The sequence below is a fragment of the Oryx dammah genome, unplaced genomic scaffold (genome assembly GCF_014754425.2).
Source record: "Oryx dammah isolate SB20612 unplaced genomic scaffold, SCBI_Odam_1.1 HiC_scaffold_12, whole genome shotgun sequence".
In the NCBI taxonomy this organism is placed as follows: domain Eukaryota; kingdom Metazoa; phylum Chordata; class Mammalia; order Artiodactyla; family Bovidae; genus Oryx; species Oryx dammah.
This window is the reverse complement of record NW_024070196.1, coordinates 53,012,485-53,037,950: the sequence shown is the minus strand read 5'-3', so window position 1 is coordinate 53,037,950 and position 25,466 is coordinate 53,012,485. Positions and strand designations below refer to the sequence as shown.

Below are 25,466 nucleotides of genomic sequence, written 5' to 3'. Positions count from 1 at the left end.
CCAGCCAGGCCACCATCAGCACTTCCTGGCCCCAGGTACCCTTAAGTCAGACCCGATCACTGCCTCAGCCCTCCTCCTCCGGCTCCCAAATCCTCCTGCCCTCCCCCCATAGGCAGGGGCAGGCTGGCCTCGAGCAAGGAGAGGAGGGGGACGGTGACTGGGGAGGGGAACCACAGCTGGGGACCTACCACAGTGGGACGCTTGACCAAGTGCTCCAGCTTGGTGTGGCTGAACTCAAGGCTGATGACGTTGTACAGCTTGTCCCGCTGGGCCTCGGGCGTCTCGTAGTACCGTACGAACTGGGACATGCTCATCTCCGTCCCTTTCTGGGTGTTCACGTCCATCACATCCACCAGCCGCCGGCTACCTGGGGGCAGAATCCACAGACTGGTGGCTCCAGACAGCTAGAGCTCCAGATCCTACTTGGGAGACCCCGCAAAACAAAACCTATCCCTAACCCAGCATCCAGAATATGCCTCATCATCCTACAACCCTATACCTTCTCTGCTCAATGACGTCATCCCATCAGTGTTCCTCACTGAATCGCTCTCCAATCTTTAAAGGAATCCCTCTTCAACGGATCTGTTTCCCTCCACAACTAACTTACCCCAAAAGCTCAGTTACTGAGCAGCAGAGCTGGGATTTGAAGCCAATTCCATCTAATGCCGGCACCAAGGTTCGTAACTCCCAACGCTGGCCCCTGCCCCCTGCAATACTGAATCTTGATCGCATGCTAAGGCTGAAAAATGATCTCCGCCTTCAGAGGCTGGCTCCTCGCCCCACAGATCACAGGAAGCCTTGGAGAAGCACTTTGCTTTTGAGTCAGGAGTGCAAATCCACCAGGGGGCATCCCTGAACTTTGCCGGAAACTCTGGCCGAGCTCTGGACAGTGCCAGCTCCTTCCTTACCAGGGCTCCTGGAACAGGTGGGCTCTGCTCAGCTTTTCTGGAAAGCCCACTTGGCAGAGAACCTGCCGTTAAGAGTGGGGAGGGGAAAAGAACAGCTGCCCCTGCCCCCCGCCAAGCTCTCCCCACTTTCTGGCCCGCCTCCAGCCTCCCCCTGCCTCTCCTCCCTCACTTTGCTCAAGGTCCCATCCGCAAAGCCCCCTGGGGAAGGAGATTCACTGGACAGGTAGCTGATGGGACTCACAGCCCTACAGGCTGGGGCAAGTGGCATTAAAGGCCTGGAGCTAGCTGCCCCATCAGTACAATAGAGTGGTTATGCTGGGGAACTCCCTGGCAGTCCAGTGGTTAAGAATCCACCTTGCAATTGCAAGGGATGCAGGTTCAATCCCTGGTTGGGGAACTAAGATCCCACATGTCAAGGAGCAACTAAGCCCACACGGCAACTACTAAGCCCACACGGCAACTACTAAGCCCACAGACAACTAGAGAATCTGTGTGCTGTAAGGAAAGATCCTACATGATGCAATGAAGATCCCCCATTCTGTAACCAAGACTTGATGCATTAGAGACTCAATGCATTAAAAAAGATTAAAAATAAATTAAGCTTCCCTGGTGGCTCAGATGGTAAATAATCCACCTGCTATGTGGGAGACGGGTTTGATCCCTGATCCCTGGATTGGGAAGATTCCCCTGGAGAAGGGAACAGCTACCCATTCCAATCTTCTGGCCTGGAGAAATCCATGGACAGAGGAGACTGGTAGGCTACAATCCATGGGGTCCCAAAGAGACTCATGACTGAGTGACTTTCACTCATTAAGCTAAGACTTTGTGGGTTTGAACCCCAACTGGCCCTCAGGCCTCTTAGCATCTCAGAGTAGCAGCTTCCCCATCTATAACATGGTAGCCAGCCTATGGTGTTGTCATGATTTAAATGAGCTAATGCACATGAAAGACTTCTGAGAAGTGTCTGCAAGTAGGAACTGTTACCAAATTGGCCAATTTCATTTATAATAACAGGTGGAACTACTATATTTGAAATAGACAATCAACAAATACCTACTGTGTAGCACAAGAAATTCTGCTCAATATTCTGTAATAACCTAAATGGGAAAAGAATTTGAAGAAGAACAGATACTTGTATATGTATAACTGAATCACTCTGCTGTACACCCGAAGCTAACACAACATTTTAATCAACTACATGTGCTTGCTCAGTCATGTCCAACTCTTTGTGACTCAATGGACCATAGCCTTCCAGGATCCTCTGTCCATGGGATGCCATATCCTCCTCCAGGGGGATCTTTCCCACTCAACTGCACTCTAATAAAAAATTAAAACAAAATTTTTTTAAATACATATAATTACAGGTAGAGAAAGTGAGGTGGTGGGAAATCAGAGTGAGTTAAATCTCTGCCAGTCAGTCTAAAAGGATGACTAATGGAGAGGGGTGAGAGGTATGAGGGGTAATTAAAATGTTCTAAAATTGACTGTGGTGATGATTGCACAAACTCTGTTGGACAGATGACAAACCATTGAATTGTACACTTTAAATAAGTGAATTGTATGGTATGTGAATTATAACTCAGTAAAGATATTATTAAACAAAAACACTCAGACACTAAATGACCAACAAAGTTGGTTTTTCTACAATTATCTTTTTTCTTCCAAAAGTCTTCTATCCACTGAAAACACACATCATAAAAAATACAGAGGGACTTCTCTGGTGGTCCAATAGTTAAGAACCCACCTGCCAACTGCATGGGACGTGGGTTCAGTTTCTGGTCCAGGAAGATCCCACAGGCCTGGGAACAACTAAGCCCGTGGACCATAACTACTGAAGTCCAGGTATTCTAGAGCTAGTGTTCTGCAGCAAGAGAAGCCACCACAATGAGAAGCCCCAGCACTGATACTAGAGAAAACCAGGGCACAACAACAAAGACCCAGTGTAGCCAAAAATAAATAAAAAATTTTTTAAATATTTTTAAAAAATATTCCCTTGTGGTCCACTGTTTAGGGCTCTGCTCTTTCCCTGCAGCAGGCCAGGGTTCCATCCCTAGTTGGGGAACTAAGATCCCACAGATGATGGCAGCCAAAGATTCCGCTTGCAGCAAGGATGCGTGCTGCAACTAAGATCAGACACAGCCCAATAAATATAGTAATAAATAAACAATAAATAAATATTTTAAAAATAGTGACTAAAGAAATAAATGTTGAGTGTTATTCTTCTTACTGCCCAGCATTTAACCTATTACTTCACATATAAATGACAGCTGAACTGAAGAAACGCCCTGAGGGTATCCGGAGGCGGATAAGAGTAACTCTCTTTGCATTGGGCAAGATACCCCACACATGCCTTCCTCCCAGCCTAAAAAACATCCAGAAGTATTGAGCAGTCCAGAGCCCCACCTCTACAGACACCCATCACTGAACAAGAAGGATACCCATGGGAAAGGCCTACTTTTTACTTTTTTGAGCATTAACCAGGCTTTTGAACTGTGGTGTTGGAGAAGACTCTTGAGAGTCCCTTGGACTGCAAGGAGATCAAACCAGGCAATCCTAAAGGAAATCAACCCTGACTATTTTTGGAAGGACTGATGCTGAAGCTGAAGCTCTAATACTTTGGCCACCTGGTGCGAAGAACTGACTCATTAGAAAAGACCCTGATGCTAGGACAGATAGACGGCAGGAGAAGAAGGGGACGACTGAAGACGAGATGGTTGGATGGCATCACTGGCTCAATGGACACGAGTTTGAGCAAGCTCCTAGAGATGGTGAAGGACAGGGAAGCCTGGAGTGCTGCAGTCCATGGGATTACAAAGAGTCAGACAGGACTGAGTGACTGAACAACAACCAACCAGACTTCCAGAACCCCCTCTCCCCAACACAATCCCCAGGGCTTCCTGTGCATCCTCATCCACTGTGATCCTGCCCAGGTGCAGGTCCCCTGTTGACCCACCTCGATCTGCTCCACCCTCAGCGGAAAAGGTAAGTCCGAACTCTGGAGTGGTTAGAACCACGAGGGGCAGCTGGGGCAGAGGGGCGCCAGAGGAAAGAGGCCCCAGGGTGGGAGGCCAACGGACTGTATCTGGAGCGGTTCTAAGAATAGCGTCCTCAGTGTTCAGGACCGACGTCCGGATCCCCCAGGTGTCCTGCCAGCCGCAGGGGCGGGGGGGGGGGGGGGGGGGGGGGGGTGGGAGGAGACAATATAGGAATACAGGCAGGAGCAAAGATGGTCAGTTCTTCCGGATGCCGGGGCTCTACAAACCCCCAGGGAAACATGGGTGTACCAGTAACCGCATTCAATCCCGCTGCGTTCCAGCCCGCAGGCGGGGATGAGAGATGCAGGAACCTCAGAACACGTCCTGAGGAGGCGAAAGGATATTGAGTGAAGTGACTATAAGCTTAGGAGTCTGACACAGCTGAGATAAGGGCCAGCTCGAAGCAAGCTGCAGAGGAGGGTAAGTTTTTCTCCATACATGTATTCCAGACAATAAAGGGCAAAGGAGGACTACTGGTGGTCCAAAGGAGCAGCCCCAGGATTCCACTGCATGGGTGGGGGGTGATCCCTGGTTGGGGAACTAAGGTCACGCAAGCCCTGCAGCACCGCTAAAATAAAATAATATAAAATGATGGAGATAGACGTCAATAGCTGCTAGCATCAGGAAGAGAGAGGGAGAAGCGAGAACCTAATATGCCCCTCCTGACAGATCTATGAAGCAGTCAGAAAAAAAATGAATGAACTAATTATGAATGAGTGAGACAGGCTCTGAGTCTGATCAAGCATCTATTAATACAGCCAACTACCAATTTACAGAAATTCCTCTGTCCATGGGGATTCTCCAGGCCAGAATACTGGAGTGGGTTGCCATGCCCTCCTCCAGGAGATCTTCCCAATCCAGGCATCGAACCCAGGTCTCCCGAATTGCAGGCGGATTCTGTATCCTCTGAGCCACCAGGGAAGCCCAAGAACACTGGAGTGGATAGCTTATCCCTTCTCCAGGGGATCTTCCAGACCAGGAATCGAAGCGGGGTCTCCTGCATTGCAGGTGGATTCTTTACCAGCTGAGTTACCAGGGACGTCCACAGAGAAGCTACTGCAAGGCTGAGTCCAAGTAATGAAAAACTCTAGCTCAAACAATCAATCCAACTTCTTCAGATGGGAAAGAGATCGAGGAAGAGCCCAGAGATTATAGAAGAGTTAAAAGATACCTCAACCAATCACAATGCAAAACCCTTATTTACATTCTGACTCATTCAACTATTTAAAAAAAGAAAGTAACATTTGTGCCATATAGGAAACAACTGGAAATTTGAACAAAGGATATGGATATTTACTCATTTTAAGGAATTTTTGACACTTTTAGCTTTTAAAAAACAAACAAAAAAATTCCTTCGTTTTTAAGGTTCCTAGTTTTTAAAAGACTAGGTGTGAGAGAGCACTCCATGGCCCTGCAGACCTATCTTTTGCTTCATCAGTGTTGGGATGGAAAAGACCCAGGAACACCCCTTCCTCCAGCCTCCAACCACCCTCCAACCTTTTTTCCAGTTATACCTTAGGAACCAGCCACTCAACTACCCCTGATCTCCAGGACCAGCCAACAACATTTTTAAAAAATGGATTGTTGAGTATTTTTAATTGGGGGGAGGGGGGACTGCATTAGGCGACATGTGGGATCTTAGTTCCTTGACCAGAGATTAAATGTGCACCCCTTGTCGTGGAAGCAGAGTCTTAACCACTGGACCACCAGGAAGTCCCAGCCAACAGCATTTTTTTTGATCTGAGCTCTTTATACCCATCAATCATGAGCTCTCAGGTTCGTCAGAATTATTCCCCCACAGCGGAGGGTGCTGTCCGCCACCTGGGGAACACGCATCTGCAGGCCTCCTATACCTCCCTCTCTATGGGATTCTATTTCGACCACAATGATGTGTCAGGGCGTGGCTCTGGAGGGCATGGGCCACTTTTCCCAGAATTGGCAGAGAAGCTCAAGGGCACCAAGCATTATTTGAAAATGCAAAACCAGTGTGGTGTCCACATCCTCTTACAGAACGTGCAGAGGCCATCCCAAGATGAGTGGGGTAAAAGCCAGGACGCTGTGGAAGCTGCCATTCTCATGGAGAAGAAACGGAGCCATGCCCTTTGGATCTGCATGTCTTGGGTTCTGGCTTCATAGACACCACCACCTCTGTGACTACCTGCAGACCCAAATGCCCCTCCTCTAGGCCTCTGTTGCCTCATATGTAAAGACAGGAAGAAGTTGATCTTTATATTTTTTTCATTGCTGCAGAATTCTTCCTTCAAACAGATGCTTTGATGAGAGCCAACTACATAAATAAAAACAAGCAGCTCAGGCTGAAGTGGGAAGGGAGAAGGCACTCAGAATTCAGAACTGGATTCTGGGGATTTTCCTTTGAAAACCACTGGTTAGGTCATTTTTAGGTCCTTTTCCAGGGCTGACACACTGATTTTTAGCCTAGTTTTTTTTGTTGGTGGTGCCGATTTAAAATTTTTCTCTTTTATTTTTAATTTTTATTTTTTGGCTATACCACATAGCATGTGGGATCTTTATTCCCTGACCAGGGATCAAACCCGTGACCCCTACAGAGAAAGGGCAGAATCTTAACCCCCGGATCTCCGGGGAATTCTCTAGTCTAGTTCTTTTTTTCTTAATTAAGTTTATTTATTCTGAATTGATGGATAATTGCTTTACAATATTGCGTTGGTTTCTGCCATACATCAACATGAACAGCCATAGGTAAACCTATATCCCCTCCCTCTTGAACCTCCCTCCCCATCCTAGCCTAGTTCTTACTTAGATCATATCCCTTAAATGTGAACTGAGGGACTTCCCTGGTGGCCCAGTAGTTAAGAGTCTGCCTTTCTATGCGGAGGATTCGGGTTAGATCCCTGGTTGGGGAACTAAGATCACACATGTCTTGGGGCAGCTAAGCCCTTAAAACCACAACTAGAAAGAACCCGAAGCACTGCAATGGGTGATACGTGCACCACAGCTAAGACCTGACATAGCCAAAAATAAATTAAAAAAAAAATTTTTTAATGTGAACTGAGGGGAGTAGGAGGAAGAGGGAAAAGATGGAGAGGCTTGCCCGAGGGGTCACTGGGGACACTTGAGGCCTTCCAGTCGCTTTCAGTCTGAGCTGGGAGATTAAGTGCCAGGATTCCGTCTTCTCAGGTTCCCAGGCTGGTCTGCCACTGGTGGCAAAGGGGAGCTGGACCTAAGTGCCAGGTCTCCGAGCTGGAAGCTGAGCCCTGGGGAGGAGGCAGGTGGCACAGCTCAGTGCTGAGAAGGGAATGTGGCAGTCCAAGCTCTGGGGAGCACCCCGCAGGAGCAGGTGACAGGGACAAGGTGCCTTTTGGAGCCTGCAAGGGATCCACAGCGCTAGAACCCAGGCCCTGAGGCCAAGGGGTTACAGGAGAAATTTTTCATGTCGGTGTGGTGCTGGAGTTCCTAAGTAGGCCAACAGCTCAGCAACCCCTCTGCTTCTCTTTCTCCTTGCTCCCTCCTCCCGCCTCCTCCTCCCTCCCAGTCTCACTGGTTCTCTGCGCTCACAGGCTTCACCCACATCCAACAAATTCCAGCTGCAGAAATTAATCCGTGGCCCTATGGCCCTTGCTTTGAAGGCTCCATCAGTCAGTTCCAAGAGCCATGGGCTCGGAGCTGGGAGTAGGCTGGGGAAAGTCACCTTGAAGGCTAATGTAAAGCAGGCACGGGCCCTGACCCCAACTCCCACTGAGCCCACTCTTCAGAGAGTACATGCAAGTGTCTTGCATCACAGTTCTGGAACCTTCTCTATCATCCTCAAGTTTCTGGTTTGTTATTCTGCTACTTGGGAGTATTTCCTCATCCATCTCATAAAGGCAGTGTTTATTAGCAAGAGCACCAGTCATTGTTCAAATCCTGCTCCTCTGTTTCCCAGCAGTGAGGCCTTAAGTAAATCCCTGACCCTCTCTGGCGTCAGTTGCCTCACCTGCAAAGTGGGATAATAGGACCTGCCTAGTGGCCCAACAAAATTTTTGGAAGCACTTTTTAAACCTAAAAACAGGGGTTCTAGTAAGGATGCTGTCCCAAATTGAAGATGCAAGGGTACAGGAAAGAGGGAGCCCAGGGCTGAGTCATTGCACAACTTGGGAAACCAGATCAGTTTTCCTCTTTGTGAAATAAGAGGATGCTTTCAAAGGTCCACAGGCTTTCCCTAAGCACCAATATCTTCTGACTTCCTCACCTTTGCACCTTTTAAGATGATTCCCAAGACAGATCTGGTGCCAGGTTGTCCTCTGTGCCCTGGGCTCAGGACTCTGAGCCTTGGGACTTCGCTGGTGGTCCAGTGGCTAAAACTCCACGATTCCAACACAGGAGGCCCAGTTTCCATCCTGGGTCAGGGAACTAGATCCTACATGCCACAACTAAGAGTTCACATGCCACAACTAAGACTCGGTGCAGCCAAATAAATAAATAAAAATAAATATTTTTTAAAAACATTCTGACCCTCAGAGAGAGGGGCATAAGAAGATACAAAACAGACTAACAAACCAGAGCTGAAACCAATCAGGCAAGAAGATCCAAAAGACACCCAGCCAACAACAACAAAGAATTCAACATGAAGAGACACCGAGTACCATGCATAAATTAACAGGATAGCTCTGCAGTCAGACAAATATGGGCACAAAGCTCAGCTCTTCCACACTCTAGCTATTTGACTGTGGACAAGTCGCTCTGAGCCTCAGTTTTGCCATCTATAAAATGGGGGTCGTAATAAATAGGATTTCGTGTGATCAGACAAAAAGCTATACTAAAGATCCTTGGCTTATAACAAGGTCTCAGTGAACAATAGTTAATGCAGACAGTGGGCAGAAGCAAACACAGTTTCCCTAGGCCCCTAGCAGCATCAAGAGTTTGATTTTAGGGACGTCCCCTGGCTATCCAGTGGTTGGGACTCTGTGCTTCCACTGCAGGGGGCCTGGGTTTGATCCCTGGTTGGGAAACTAAGACCCCACATGTCATGCAGTGGAGCCAAAAAAAAAAAAAAAAAAAGATTTTTATTTTAGGGGAAATGGACACAGAACAAATCAATGAGGTGGATGTTTCTCTTGGAAAGAAAACATACCTGAGAACATAACTGAACCCCTCAGGAACCCTCCTCACTTGGGATCCTCAGCACTCCTGGCCTCATGCACCACCCCCACCTCCTGGCACTTCTATCTGTCCTGCCACCCCTACCTGTCTGTCCAGCCTTAATGTCACTCCTGAGCTCAAATTCAGTGTGGCCAGAACTGAACTCATCTACACCCCAACCCGAATCAATGTTTCCTCTTGGGTTCTGTTGCAAGCATCGTTTCCCAATTGCTGACATTCAAATCTACATTTGAATCTGATGTGCCATCTGCTTGGGCAACTCGCAAATAACTTCTCTCCAGGTTTCAGTTTCTCCCTCCTGTGAAATGGGAAAGCAAGACTACAAGAATTCTAAAAAGTCGTCCAGGATTTTAAATATTTTCTATTTTTATTTTACTGTTATTGTTTCTTTTTTTTTTGACCACACCACACAGCCTGTAGGATCTTAGTTCCCTGACCAGGAACTGAATGTGGGTCCCAGGCAGTGGAAGCAAGGAGTCCTAACCACTGGACCACCAGGGAAATCCCTAAAGTCTATGCTTTTAAACCAACTTTTAAAAGGTCTACACGTACCTTAGATCCTGTGCTTTGCAACAAGTGAAAGTGAAAGTGAAGTCGTGTCCGACTCTTTCTGATCCCACGGACTGTAGCCTACCAGGCTCCTCCGTCCATGGGATTCTCCAGGCAAGAGTACTGGAGTGGGTTGCCATTTCCTTCTCCAGGGGATCTTCCCAACCCAGGGATCGAACCCTGGTCTCCTGCATTCCAGGCAGACACTTTAACCTCTGAGCCACCAGGGAAGTCCAAGAAGCCACCAAATGAAAATCTCAAGAACCGAAACCAGAGAACAGTCCCTGCTCACTACAAGTAGAGAAAGTCCGGGCACAGCAATGAAGACCCAGTAGAGCGAAAATTTAATTAATTAAATAAAATAAATAATAAACCAAAAAAATTTTTTTTTAATTCTAGGAAAGGTGGAGGGATAAATTAGGAGTATTCGATTAATAAACTACTATACATAAAATAGTAAGCAAAAAGGATTTACTGCTTAACAGAGAAAACTATATCCAATATCTTGTAATAACCTATAAATGGAAAATAATGTGAAAGGATATGTATATGAAACACTTTGCTATATACATGAAACTAATACAATATTTTAAGTTAACTTTACTTCAAGTTAAAAAATTAATGATTAGTTGGGAATTTCCTGGCAGTCCAGCAGTTAGAACTTGGTGCTTGCACTACAAGGGCACAGGGTCGATCCCAGATAGGGGAAGTGAGATCCAGCATGCTGCACACACACACACACACACACACACGGTAAAAATAAGGTCTGAGGACAGATCAGCCACCTTTGATTTCTAGAGTAAAAATGTAGTCTCCCTAAACACAGCCAGTCAAGGGTAGAGCTAGGACCAGACACAACAAAGACATCCAGTAAATCTGTGAGTGAAGAAGGAATGGAGGAGGGCTAGGGTAGAGTAGGAACTCATAAAGCAAAAGCACGAGCTTGGGGTAACTCCCTGGAGGTCTCCCCACTCCCAATGCAGGGGGCCGGCCGGGTTCCATTCCTTGTCAAGGAACTAGATCCCACCCACCGCAACTAAGACCTGGCACAGCCAAATGAATAAATATTTTTTTAAAAAACATGGGTTTGAGAAATACCCCGGACTGGGTTCGGATCCTGTCTCCGCTGCCCACTAGCTGTGAGACTCGGATCCCTCATCCAGAAAAGTGAACAACAGCAGTTAATTTCCAGTTATTAGTGAGGACAAAATGAGGTCACATCGTAAACATACAGTAAAAGATAGGTGCTGCTGCCAAGTCACTCCAGTAGTGTCTGCCAACCCTGTGCGACCCCAGACAGCAGCCCACCAGGCTCCTCTGTATTATTCTAATGGTATGAACAAATAAATACTGAATGAAGTGATCTGTCATGAGATTTTTTTTAAGAAAAACGGCCAAAGAAAGCATTGGTTGGCTTGGGTACCCTCATTAAAGAGAAATACAATGAAGAGACAATACGCAAGTCTCCCCATAGCCGTGGGCCTTCCTATTTTTGGTGATGTCAGTCCAGACAAGGAGTGGAGACCCTGCACTTTCTGGGTATATGTTCTCAAGAGGTTTAAAGCATCTTCAGAGACAACAAAAGAAATCTCTTCCTCACTCTCCCTAGCCCCCCAACTCCTAAACCACAGATGTGAAAATATCCCAGTCTTCTTACATGAACTATCCAGAACAGCAATCCTGGGAGTGGGGGACACAGATTAGAGCATCAGACAGATTCAGACAAATGCAGTCACTTGTTTCCCAACAACGTAACCTGATTCAGTGCCATGGAGAAAAGAGTGATTTTTCAGTAATGATACTGGATCAACTGGATATCTATATTCAGTTCAATTCAGTTGCTCAGTTGTGTCCAACTCTTTGTGACCCCATGAACTGCAGCACTCCAGGCCTCCCTGTCCATCACCAACTGCCGGAGTCTACCCAAACCCATGTCCATCGAGTTGGTGATGCCATCCAACCATCTGATCCTCTGTCGTCCCCTTCTCCTCCTGCCCTCAATCTTTCCCAGCATCAGGGTCTTTTCAAATGAGTCAGCTCTTCGCCTCAGGTGGCCAAAGTATGGGGGAAAAAAGATCTTGACCCCATCTCATACCAAACACAAAAATCAACTCCAGATGGACTACATGTAAGAGTTTAAACAATAAAACTTTTGGAAGAGAACATATGAATATCTTCGTGACCTTGCACTATGCAAAATTTTCTTAATTTGAAAAGACACAATGTGAACTAATGGACTAGGAAGAGCAAAATGGTCTATGTTAAAATTTAAACTGCCTGTTCATTCAAAAATGTCTCTTTTTTAAATTTGTTCTTAATTGAAGGATAATTGCTTTACAACATTGTGTTGGTTTCTGCCATACATCAGCATGAATCAGCCATAGGTACATATGTCCCCTCCCTCTAAGACATCTTTAAGAGGACGACAAGGCAACCCACAAAGTAGGAGACTAACATGCAGAATACAGAAAGAACCTTTATATTATCAGCTGAATTGTGTCCCCTAAAATTTATATGTTGAAGTTCTAACCCCAGTAACTCAATATGTAACCTTATTTGGAGATAAAGTCTTTAGAGAGGATATTAAGTTTAAAAATGAGGTCTTTGGTGGTGGTTTAATCACTCAGCCACATCCAACTCTTTGCAACCCCATGGACCATAGCCTGCCATGATCCTGTTTCCATGGGATTTCCCAGGCAAGAATACTGGAGTGGGTTGCCATTTCCTTCTCTGGGGGATCTTCCCGACCCAGGGATCAAACCCAGGTCTCCTACAAGCAGGCAGATTTTTTAACCAACTGAGAGGGTGGCCCCTACTCCAGTAAGACTGGTGTTCTCATAAGAGGAGGAGATTGGAACACAGATACATACAGAGGGAAGACCATACGAAGACAGAGGGAGAAGACGGCCATCTAAAAGCCAAGGAGGGAGACCATCAAAGAACTAACCCTGCTGACACCTTGACCTTGGACTTCCAACTCCAGAATTACGAAAAAATTAATTTCTGTTGTTTAAGTCACCCAATCTGTGGTACTTTGCTATGTTTGGCCATAGCAAACTGATATACCTCACAATCAACAAGAGACAATCTTTATCATAAATAAAATGAAAAGACAACGTACAGACTGGGAGAAAATATTCACAAATGATGCAACCAGCAAGGGCCTAATTTCCAAAACATACAGTTCATACAACTCAGTATCAGAAAAACAAACAATGCAATCTAAAAATGAGCAAAGACCTAAATAGACCTTTCTTCAAAGAAGATGTACTGGTGGGAACAGGCACATGAAAATATGCTCAATATTGCTAATTGTGAGAGAAATTCAAATCAAAACTACAGTGAGGTATCACCCCACACCAGTCAGAATAGCCAACACCAAAAAGTCTACAAGTAATAAATGCTAGAGAGGATGTGGAGAAAAGGGAACCCTCCTACACTGTTGGTGGGAATGTAAATTGGTACAACCACTGTGGAGAATGGTATAGAGTTCCTTAAAAAACAATAAATACAGTTACCATATGATCCAGCAATCCCACTCCTGGGCATATATCCAGAAAAAAAAATTCTATTTAGAAAATATACATGCACCCCAATGTTCACAGCAGCACTATTTACAAAAGCTAAGACACAAAAGCAATAGATGAATGGATAAAGGTATGGTGTGTGTGTATATATATATATATATGTATGCAACAGAATATTACTAAATCATAAAAAAAGAATTGAATACTGCCATTTGCGGCAACATGAATGGACTATTATTATGCTAAATGAAGTACGACAGACAAAGACAAATATTATATATCACTTACATGTGGAATCTAAAAAAATGATACAAATGAACTTATTTATAAAACAGAAACAGACTCAGACATAGAAAACAATCTTATACTTACCAAAGGGTAAGGTGAGGGGAGGGATAAATGAGGAATTCAGGATTAATAGATACACACTACCATATATAAAATAGATAAACAAGCACCCCTATTGTCCAGCACAGGAAACTATATTCAGTAACAGAATCACTTTGCTGCACATGTGACAAACACGACATTGTAAATCAACTACACTTGAATTTAAAAAAATATGTTTTTAAATAAGAGATAGTCTTTACAGTAATGGAAAAAAGACTCGATCAATCAGTTCACAAAAGATCTCCAAATAGCCAACACATGTAATGAAATGGAGCTCAGTTTCATGAGTCATTAGAAAAACACCAACTGAAACACAGTGAAATACAACGATACTCCCATCAGCATGGAGGCGTGACTACAATGAAAACGATGAACACGCCAACTCTTGGTGAGGTTGTGGAGCCAGCGGAACCAGAACAATTCCTCCAGATAATTATTGGACGGTTTTTACTAAAACTGAACATACATGCTAACTCTCTGACCCAAGCAATTCTGCTCTTAAGTATATGCCCAATGGAAATGTACCCCCTTGTTCACCAATCATGCCTAGCATGTTCATGGCAGCACTATGCACCAGCCTTAAACTGGCAGTCACCCAAGTGCCCACTAACAGAATGAATAAATCAACTGGGAAATAACCACATAAATGGAAACCCATACAGCAATGAAAATAAGCCATCTACAACTGCACACAACAAATTGGGTGAATCCTGTAAACACAAAGTTGAATGAAGGAAGCCAAAATCAAGAGGACAGACACCCTGTAAGACTTCACTAACATAAAGTATGAAAACAGGCAAAATTCATCTACACTATTAGAAGTCAGGAAAACAGCGGAGGGAAAACCTGGACAGGAATTCAAGAGGGGTTGATCCTGGGGTTCCATGGCACTAGTGATAAAGAACCCGCCTGCCAATGCAGGAGACATAAGAGATGTGGGTTCGATCCCTGAGTCAGGAAGATCCCCTGGAGGAGGGCATGGCAACCCACTCCAGTGTTCTTGCCTGGAGAATCCCCACGGACAGAGGAGCCTGGTGGGCTACAGTCCATAGGGTCACACAGAGTCGGACATGACTGAAACGACTTCTCAGGCAGGCAATTGTTAAAGTCACACACATTTAAACTACTGTGGACTTCTCTGTCTGTATATTAGACTTCAATAAAAAGCTTCAGTTTTAAGCATACAGTGCCAAAGAAATGAAAAGTGCCACGTTTTGTTTCTGTTCTTTAGAGGTGAGGAACTGTAAACAGAGGCTAGGTGCCTGTCTTCCCAGGGCAGACAGACAGGGCTGAGGGGTAAAAAAGCCCAATCTCAGGAGATTAGAGAAGAGTCTGGAGCCCCAAGTTGTGACCTGAGAGCTGGTCATGCACCAACCTGCTTCTCCCAAGAGACAGGGCCTGGGGAGGGGGCAAGTGGCTGGAAGATAGGCTGAGATAGCCCACTAACTCAAAGGGGATGGTCCAGCCACCCCTATGCTCTTCCCTCCATAGCAGAACTCCCAGTTGTGGGAATTCCCTGGCAGTCTAGTGGTTAGGACTCCACGCTCTCATTGCAGAGGACCAGGGTTCAATCTCTGGTTGGGCAACTAATATCCCGCAAGCAGCACAACCAAAAACAAACAAACAAACACCCTCCATTTGTGTTAGGGGCCTGGTCATGTCACCAGCAACCCTGGGAAGTCACTCCTTCCCTTCTCAGTTCACATGGTTCTGCTTGGGCGGACCCCATCAGCAGCTTTGGGCGTGGGGTTGTGCTCCCCATTTTTCTTGCCACATGGGGAAAAACTTGCCAGAGAATGAAGCAGAAAGAGGAAACAAAAAAAAGGGAAGCAGAAATGAAAAAATAAGAACCGAATTCTTGAGATCTTCTTGGAGCTTCTAGATCTAGCTATGCCTAAGGTCACATCCTGAACTTATTATGTAAACCACTGAATTCTGTTTTGCTTAGGGCAGATTGAATTACATTTGTCACTTATGTCACTGTGACAAATGTTCCCCATCGCCACTCTCCAGAAGCCTGCGTGCACTCCCAGAGACTAAAATGGGCATTATCATACCCCCTGCCAACTGCCATCGCAGGCATCCCTCACAGTATCAGAGCTTCTGGACTTCTACAAAGCACCTTCATATTCTCCAGTCCATTCAATCATCACCAGAGACATAGGCTGCAGGTATTACTCTTCCCCCCTTCCCCATCCCCCTTTTTTGCCTACATCATGCAGCATGCAGGATCTTAGTTCCCTGATCAGGAATCGAACCCACGCCTCCAGCATTGGGACTGTGGAATCTTAACCACTGGACGACCAGGGAAGTCCCACTATTCCCACTTTCTCTGCCATCCTAAGCTTTTCAAGAGCCGGGAAGAAAATTGAATTCTGCTCTCACGATGAGAAGAATGAGGCTCAAAGAAAGAAGAGGCAGCCTACATACAACCAGAACTAATAACAAAGCTACGGAGGGCTTCCCGCATAGCTCAGCTGGTAAAGAATCCACCTGCAATGCAGGAGACCCCAGTTCGATTTCTGGGTGGGAAAGATTCCCCTGGAAAAGGGATGGGCTACCCACTCCAGTATTCTGGCCTGGAGAATTCCATGGACTGTGTAGTCCATGGGGTGGCAAAGAGTGGGACACAGCTGAGCGACTTTCACTTTCACAGAGGGCTTGGAAATTTTTCAAAAGGGCAAAGAGCAACATTACTCAGATTGTAATGTTGATGCCTGAACCCCAGATTTGAGAATCTGGTTTTAATCCTTATCCATAAAGATAATCTCATCAGATCCACATCCTTCCATTAGAATAATAATAGGGACCATTTACTGAGACCACCCCCCACCCTCGACCCAGTCAATCAGCTAAGCATTTATTCATTTTCTTATAGGATCCTTATTTGAGGCAGATTCTGCTATTAGGTCCATTTCACAGCTGAGGAAAGTGAGGCTTAAGCAGGTGAAGTAGCTTGCCCCAAATGACTCAGTCAAAAAGCAGAGCTGAGCCCCAACAACAAAGGTTGGGGCTGAGCAGAGGCATCAGCGAGAGTGACCTATGCCAAGACTCGATTTATGGGGTCCATCGCCCCACCTTCTGCTCACTGCTGGAAGCTTGCCTCCTTCCGCTCTGACATCCACTTCCTTCAGTGTTTCTAGGATCCAGCTTAAAAAAAAAAAAATCTCTCCTGAGCAAACCCTCATCAATTAACTGAGATCCTTCTGTCAACAGCACTATCTCCTTATAGCCAACTGGTCCTCTCTTCTCTTTTTTTGGCTGCAGGCATGTTCCCTGATCAGGGATTGAGCCTGCGCCTTCTTCGGTGGAAGGCAGAAGGCAGATCCTTGGCCGATGGGCCACCAGAGAAGCCCCAGTCTTCTTTCCTGCATTAACACACCTCTGGGTCAAGAACTTAAGCCGGATCATCTGCACACCCCCTGGTCAGCTGCCTGCATCCTCCACACGGCCACCAGAGTCAGCTCTGATAGAACTTAGACCACATCACTTCACACTCACTAGGATGGCTAGCAGCAAAAAGTCAGACAATAACAAGTGTGGGCAAGGAAGGCAAAGAAATTAGAACCCTTGTATGTTGCTAATGGGAATTTAAAATGGCACAGCTGAAAAAAAAAAAAAAAACAAAGGGTGCAGCTACTTTAGAAAACAGTCTGGCAGTTCCTCCAGAGATTAAATGTAGTTACCTCATGACCCAACAATTCCCCTCCTATGAATCTCCCCTGAAGAAGTGAAAATGTCTGTTTACACTAACACTTGTACATGAATAGTCATAGTATCATTATTCACAAAAGCCAAGAAGCAGAAACAACCAAAATGTCTATCAACTGACTTATGGGTAAACAAAATGTGGTCTATTCATATAATGGGATGCTATTCATCCATAAAAAGAAGCAAAATACTGAGACATGTTGCTACACGGATGAACCTCAAAAACATGAGGCCAAATGAAACAAGCCACATACAAAGGACCACATATTACGATTCCACTTATACGAAATGTCCAGAATAGACAACCCACAGAGGCAAAAAAGTGGATTAGCGGTTGTCAGGGGATGGAGGGAAAGGGGAATTGGGAGGTACAGAGTTTACTTTGGGGGTGATGAAAATGTTCTGGAATTAGTGGTTAACGATTGCATAACACTGTAAATATATGAAGAACCACTGTGGAAATCCCTGGCTGTCCAGCAGTTAGCACTTGGAGCTTTCACTGCTGCAGCCAGGGTTCAATCCCTGGTCAGGGAACTAAGATCCCACAAGCAGTAAAAAAAAAAAAAAAGAGAGAGAGAGAGAACCACTGAATTGCATGCTTTAAAATGGTTAAATGGTGAATTTTATGGTATATGAAATCTCTCAATTTAAAAAATGTTTTTAATTCCCCCTCCCAAGAAAATAATCAGATCACAAAGCTACCCCCTCATCACACTTTAAAATTCCCCAAGGGCCTCCCCATTATACCAAACCCAGATTCCCCACCAGGGCCTAGAGGGCCCACTGTGGGCCTGGCCCTGAGACCTCTCCCACCTCTCCTCACTCCTCCCATTCTTCCTCCACCCTCTGCCCTTGTTTATTCCTCCATCCAGAATATTCTTTCCCACAGTTAGTTTCTCATCAGTCAGGTCTCTGTCCAAATGTCCTCATCACCTCCACCCAGAGGCCCTCCCTGACTACCTCCATCTAAAATAAACAGTTCCAACAACCTCCATCCCATTAATGCTGCTTTATTTCTACATAGCCCCATCACCTTCTGAAAAGATATATATTTTAAAAAACAGTTTACTTCTTCTTTGCCTGTCACTCCAACCAAGAGGGCAGGGCTCTTATCTGTCCTATTCATAGCTCTGAATTCACCTGCCATGTATGAGTTACTTGAGAAACACTTCTGGAAAGAATGGATGTATCGAACAACTTCCTGTAAAATGTGAAAGGCCGCCCACTACCTGGGCAAGAGTCCGGGATACTCAGTGATCAGCCAAGCTCTGCAGGTGCCCAGGGCCAAGCCCCGCCCTAGACCTGTCTGGAACCCAGAGGAAGTAGGGAACAGTAATCCCTCCCCCTTGGAAGTTCTCAAAGTCTTTCAGGGGTCACATAGCACCCAATGTTTACCCAGCAACCCACAAACAAACACCAGAAGAGATCTAAGATTGCCTTGCTGACACTCAAGCTGGAGGCTGGGGTCCAAATCGGCCTCATAAAACTGCACTGGCAAACACCCTCTAATACAGCTTCTTACGGCTCTGCAATCCAACCTGTTCTCCAGAGTGAGCCGGTTGCAGCTCACACCTGCTCCTGCCTCCTCCCATGAGGACTTTCTTTTCAGAGGCAGTTAAATATCCAAATAGGCAGGTGATACAGGCCTTGCTCCCCGGAACCCCCATCCCCAACTGCAGCATCTCCGCCACACACACAACTTACCCACTAGGAGTTTGACATCTCGGACTGTGAAATCAGGGTCAGGCATCCTGGAAAAAGAGGAACGCAGGCATTTGTTGGGAAGCCAGAAACAACAGGGTTAGATCTCACAATGGGGGCAGGGGAAGCCATTTTTCTAAGAGAGTTCCCTGGTTCTCAGGCTGAGAACACACAATGAGATAATTCAGCAAAAGGGTAGTGATGAGTTGGTGCCTAGAGGGAGGGTCACCCCGGAACTAGTGAGCAGTTTTCTCAACTCAACAGGCAAATCAAACCCCACTCTCCCCGACACCCAAACTCAACACTGCTACAGAGAAGAGGATGGAACTCACTGTCCCCCCGCCCACTTTTCCCAGGAAGACTGAAGAGTGCTGTCAAGGTAAGCACCAGAGTTAGGCATTCAAACCTCTGCTTTAAAAGAGAGTGGCTAGCTCTCTCTGTGGCTTCACTTTTAGAAAATACTTTCCCTAAGGTGTTGTATGGAGGGTGGGAGGAACCTCTTTAAGTTTAGAGGGGGAAAAAAAACCCACATCACACCAATTGCAAGGATTTGGTGACCCTGGCTACTATGGCGGTGATGATGTTCACTATTAATTGACAGTGATGCCAAAGATTTCATTTCTATTCATAGGAATGAGACTCTTGAGCAAATCTGGCAGTAGATGCTTGTGGAAGGAGGCAGGCTGTGACGAGGACACCATCAACCTCCTCCAACCCCTGCCCCAGGGGCAGAAACCTGTTCTTCCAGGCTTCCTCCGGGATCTCTCCCCCACCTGGAGCTCTGACAGATCTCCAAAGAGAATGTAAACCAAACAAGCTACTGTGGGGAGGCAGGTGCTGGGGTACCAGCAGAAAGAGGAGACAGGACCTAGTGTCCTGACATCCCCTCCAAGGACTTCCCCAGCGGTCCAGTGGCAAGATACCACACTTCCACTGCAGGGGGCACAGGTTCGATCCCTGCTCGGGGAACTAAGAACCTGCATGCCAAGAGGCAGGGCCAAAAAAAGGAACATGCCCTCCAAAGAAAAGGACCAGTTTCCCATACAGTGGGAGTCTGAGTAGAAACAGGCATATAGGCATTCTGCCTCTCTGCCCAAAGGCTGGCTAATCCCTTCGCAGTTTAGGCACTGCCTCAGTTTCCCTTTAGGAAGTCACTGCGTATAAGTGGGATGGATCAGAAGGGAAAGTCCACACGGTGAAGTACCCTGTGACCTCTCCATCCAAATTCTCTGAAAATCCAGACCTATCATTGGAGATTTTTTCCCCTCTTTTGAACAAAGAGGTGCAAGCCCCAAATAACAAAGAAAAATCCTGCTCAGTGATGAAAGGTAGGGGAAAGAGCGGAAGAAATCCATCCAACCTATAAACTGTGTGAGGGAAGGAGACAGGGGAAGAAGCAATTCATTTCAGCAACTTACTTAATTCCCAGGCCATCCTTTTCTCGAAATACCAGGGGAACTCTGAGAGCTTCTCTCTGCACATACTCATAGTTGAAATCTGTTTGGAGATGGGAATTAAATCAGGTTGGTTAAGTCACGAAGGAGGAAATGAACCATGATCCATTGGTTAGGGGAAGAACATTGATGGAGGAACGGGCAGGGGTTATAAGAGACGCAGGCACCAGCTCAAAGAGCAAGAGATCCCTAGAAAATGACAAGGAAATGGATGAGGCAAAGCCCAAGAGAAGCTATGCCAACTCTTGGCTCCTCTGCCTACTCAGTCATTCCCTGCATGCCCCACGGGTCAGAACTTGTCAATGAAAGCCCAGGGGCGGCGAGGGTTGGGGAAGGAAACTCAGGAAAGAGCCCCACACAGAAAGAGCCCCAGCTCTCACTGCGAAAGAAGGACGGATGGAGAAAACGCATCCCAGGCTGAGCTCAGAAAGTAAAGGAACTGCAGAACTGAAGAATGCCACCTGGGAGGATCTGAAGCCCCATAGAGGAGGCTGGGAGGAGGGTTCTCATTGTAGCTGAGCATCAGGGAAGATCTTATTGTAATATCCTGCGTAGTGAAGGGGAGTGGGGGGAAGTCGGTTTCCCTGGAAACTGTGTATTTGGTGCCAAAATAACTAGGGAACTGGGCACAGCTTTGTTGTCTTAATAGTAAAATTCTGTTGCAGCCATCACAACACTTGCTTCAGCTGGATAACCCAGAGGGATGCTGCCCAGGTGAAGGCTGTATGAAGGGGACATGGTGAGGCCCAAAGAAAATTCACCACTTAGTTTTTTGTCTGATGGATGCTTGTCTAGTGGAGACCCCAACATCCTTACGGAATGCCCCAGAGAATGAAGGAAGCCTTAGTTTCCATCCTCCTGAGTTCCAAAAGTAGAGGAGTCACTTAACCTTATCCCTAAATATGGAGATGAGGGAGGCGGGGACAAATACACCCCCCAAAGACCTCAGGTAACTAAAGCAATTCACAAAGACACAAGCCCACCCTGGCCGGTCAGAAGGGAGACAGATGAGATCTCAGGGCACTGAAACCCCTGCCCCAGAGAAACAGTTCACTAGGGCAGCTTGGGGGGTTGCGGGGGGTGGGGAGGCCACGGCAACTCTGCTCAGAGGAGAGAGAACAAAACCAGAGCTGGGGAAAGCCCTGACCTTAGCAGCTCAGATCCCCAGGGGCTCCTAGTGAATGGGGATTCCTAAGGATTTAAAGGCAGAGAAGTTTAAAAAGCTTCTATTTTGAATCCAGGCTGAGGGCTCCTTCTGTTTCTCAGCTCCTCCCTCGAGTTCTGGGGCAAGATCTGAATTAACAACCAACAACCCTAGAGTCCTCTTCTTTGAAAGGAGCCTGGACAGTAGATTTAAGGAAATCTCCCTTACTGGAAACCTCCCCTGACTACCACCTTCCTCCCCAATACACACACACCCAAAGTCCAGCCCCAGGGTCAGCTTCAACTTCCTCAAATGAGCCTGAGAAAACATGAGATCCTGGGCAGAGAATTCCTCACCAATGACCAGGAAGAGTTGCATACTGTTTTCTCCTACAATGTGCCAAACGACTCAAGAAAAATGGGGAAGGAGAGGAATTAAAATCCCATTTGTGCTAAGGGGATTTAGATGTAGTTGGGACTAGACCCCTGAACTATCCAGCCTCCGCTGCAATGCTCTTTAAGACCTGGCAGGCTGGAAGAAATTTCTTCCTCCTTTCCCCTACAACTAGCCCTACCACCGAACCCCTGCACTCCAGGAAGCAATGGACACAAAAGAGAAACTTCAAAAATGCAAAGCCAGGCCCTGTCTCTCCTAAGGGCTAACCCGACAGCCCCAGTCACTCAACCAGAACCTGAAGGTGGGGGAGGCTCTTCCCCTGTTAATCAGCTCACTGAGGGACTGGAGGCTTTTCCAAGGGGGATGGGGGATCAACAAAATAGAAACAGTAATATAAAGGGAAACCCAAATAACTGAGAAGCAAAAATATACTTAAATCCCAGAAGGGCACAGAGACACAAGTAGGCAAAAACAAATCCAAAACCCCAATCCCATGGGCCCAACCAGGGGCCTTGCAGGCCTTAGACCCAAGTCAGAGCATCACTTAAAGGTCTCCAGACACCTTGCGAGTACCAGGGTCAGGCTGAAAGTCAGGTCCCGAAGGTCTCAGGTTGGGGTGACATCGCCAACCCCTCCCCAGGCTTCTCTAACTTCTCTAAATTGGCAGGGCTCACAAGAGGGACAGAGCTCTCAAGGCCTTAGACTTGCGAAGAGACCCTGTTTCCCAGGAGGGTGCCCCAAGTCTTCACCTCCAACTGCCAGGAGGAAGTCTGAAGCCAGAGCAGGGATAACCCCTTTACCTGCAGTCCCCACATTCAAAGCATCAGGGCTGCAGGACTAGAGGCCTCGGGCTTCACTGGGGGCCAGCCAACAACTCCGGGTTCACCCACCCTGCTCCAGTCTGGCAAAGCCCACGAGGTGATGGGGTTCAGTAGACCCCAGGCCTGAGGAGGTGTCAGTAAGTGACCCGGGGCGTCCCCAGCTCCAGAGCCCAACTGGCAGGGTCCGAAACGGCACGGGGTTAGGGAGGCTTCAGGCCTGGGGGGCCCTCACCCCAATGCCCCTGGGGTGACCCTGGCCCGCTGCAGCCCATCAGCCGCACTTCGTGCAGTGCAAGGAGCTGAGCCGGCTCCGGGAGGGGTAGAACGCGGCGCACCCGCCCTGCCTAGGTCCACCCGTCGGTCCCCAGGTCCCTCTGTCCGCCGGGCCCCTGGTTCTGCCCACCCTGGGGCTGGTGGTGGGCGCAGGCCGGGCCTAGGCCCACGGCCGGCCCCGTCTCCCGCCTGGCCTCCTCCCTCGCCACCCCACCCCACCCCCCCGAGTGCTCGGCCTCGTTTCGTCACCGGATCCCCTGGAATGGGGGACGCGGGCGCGAAATACGAACCCAGCCACCGGCAGCTCCCTCCCCACGTGCGCTCGGGCCTCGCCGCGGAGGACGGCCTGAAGAGGGGGCGCCTCACCTTTGCCCTCCATGGCGTGCACGAAATCCCCCTGGTACAGCTGGCTGCGCAGCTTTTCCTCCAAGCTGAAGCCGCGGGCGCTGACGATCTCCTCCACGTCCGACAAGTCCTCGTTCTCGTCGTATCTTTGGCGGTCAATCGGGCGCTGCGGGGACCCAAACCGGAGAGCCCGGGACATTATTGGGGGAACTGGGGGTCGCCTCTCACCCTGGGCCCAGCTCGAACAGGTGCAGGAGCCGCGCGCCCCCCTGCACCCCACCTTTGGGACCGGAGCAACTTTGCGCAGAAGCCAAAGATGCTGAAAATCGGGATAAGGAGAAGGACCCGCACCCCCCAGGGTCAGGCGGCGCCCTATACAGGGCACTCCCCTCCTGCATCTTTGGAGGCCGTGGAAGGGATTTCTGGAGGACTCTCCCTTGCTTCCAGGCCCCCACCCCCGAGAGGTGTTGAGTTTTGCCCACTCGACCGGGAGCCTGGTTATGTAACCCGCGAGGGGGGCTCCGCGCACGGGCTTGCGGGGCATTTGTAGGCCCCGGGAGGAGCCGCCGCAGCGCCCGGCTCGGCGGTAACAGCAGCCCTGGCGGCCGCGGCGGCAGAGCCGGGAAGCCGGAACCGGGGGCCGGCGGCATTTCTAAGCCTGGAGCCGCCCCCGAGCTACCGGGTAAGCTGGAAAGCTGAAATGGAAGGGCTGAGACCCCAGCCGCCCCAGCCGACAGACCGCTAGTGCGAGAAGAAGAGGTCGGGGGGGGGGGGTTCGCGGCTTGGGAGGGGGAGAGGCAGACGGCCCGCCACAAAGCTCCCATCGGAGACCCCAAAACGCACCAGCAGCTGCCTCATCTCCCCACAAGCGCGCGCGCACACTCACTTCTTTAGGAGAATCCCCCACCACTCCCCGCATCCCCTGCCTCCTCCCTCCACCGCCGAGCGCCCGGCCCCGCAGCCCCCCAGATTCCGGGCGAACCCCGAGCCCGCTGAGCACCCCCCCCAACGCCTTTCCCCGCTACCACCTCCCCACATAAGTGTCTGAGACTCAGTCTCACAAGGGACTGGAGGAGTAAGCTGCTTGCTTCCTTTTGCATGCAATTTATTATATTTTTTTCCGGTCCTCTTGCAAAATACAGAAAAGGAAAGAAAAGGCAGCAAGAAACAACGACCAAAAAAAATAGATCTATCATAAACCAGATACAGATTTGGAAAAAAAAAAAAAAAAGCTACACACCAATCTTCTTCCAGAGTCTTTCTCTGCCTCCATTTTTTTAGGAGAGTTCACCAATTAATTGTCAACACTCCTGCCCCCTGCATTTTGGCGGAGGGGGGAAGGAGGGAAGACCAAAGAAAACAAACCAGAAAATAAATAAATAAAGCAAGCCAGAGCCGAGATCTACAAAGTTTTGCACCAACACTTAAGCAGATCCGTTTGCAAAGTCCTAGGAAACCATTTTCAGCAGTTGTGGGGGGGGAGGCGTCGACGTCATAATCCCCGGAACGTAAACATTGTTGCCGATCGCGCTCGGAGCCCGCGGCCGGGCTAGTAGCGGGAGGGGGCACTCGGCCCGGGATGGGGGCGGGAGGGGGCGGCGGCCCGAGGAGGTGTGGGGCGGGGAGGGCGCCCGGGAGGCACCGGGCGCCGTTAGCGCCCTGGCATCGCTGTTTTGTTGTTGGGTCACGAGTGCGCCTCTGCACGCAGGCGCCGCCGCCGCCCGGGAGTTGTGTGCAGAGCTGACTTTTGGAAGGGCTGAGTTGCAGGCGGCGGGCGCATCCCGGAGATGGCGGGGCAGGGAGGAAGGGAAGGAGGGAGGGGGTGGGGAGGGAGGTGCAGCTTTGCACGGCTGGCCTCAGCGGGAGGCGCGGAAATGCAAGCCGAGCCTACTGGAGTGAAAGCCCCCGGGGCCTGGCACCCCCGAAAACGACCTCCCACCTTAATCCCTGCCCCCATCGCCCACGGCTCCCACGGGCGACCCCTCTTCTTCCTCTTCCTTCATTTACCCCACCTCGTTACCTACGTGGCTGACCCAAATTCAAAGCATTTTGTGTATATATAATTTTTTTTCTTTTCTGCTATGTCTTTTTTTG

At 48.2% G+C, this 25,466-nt stretch overlaps 1 protein-coding gene across 1 annotated transcript in view; it reads right to left on the bottom strand.

Moving 5' to 3' along the window:
• The window catches only part of KDM2B (lysine demethylase 2B), a 119,073-nt gene extending 94,162 nt beyond the window's left edge, over positions 1-24,911 (bottom strand). The window contains exons 1-5 of the mRNA XM_040250625.1: positions 24,613-24,911; positions 23,394-23,538; positions 20,358-20,436; positions 18,943-18,989; positions 189-367 (exon numbers count right to left, since the gene is read on the bottom strand). Of these exons, the coding sequence (XP_040106559.1) occupies positions 189-367; positions 18,943-18,989; positions 20,358-20,436; positions 23,394-23,538; positions 24,613-24,645 (483 nt within the window). The 5' untranslated portion in view covers positions 24,646-24,911. The remainder of the gene's footprint in view (positions 1-188; positions 368-18,942; positions 18,990-20,357; positions 20,437-23,393; positions 23,539-24,612) is intronic.
• Positions 24,912-25,466: the final 555 nt, after the last annotated feature.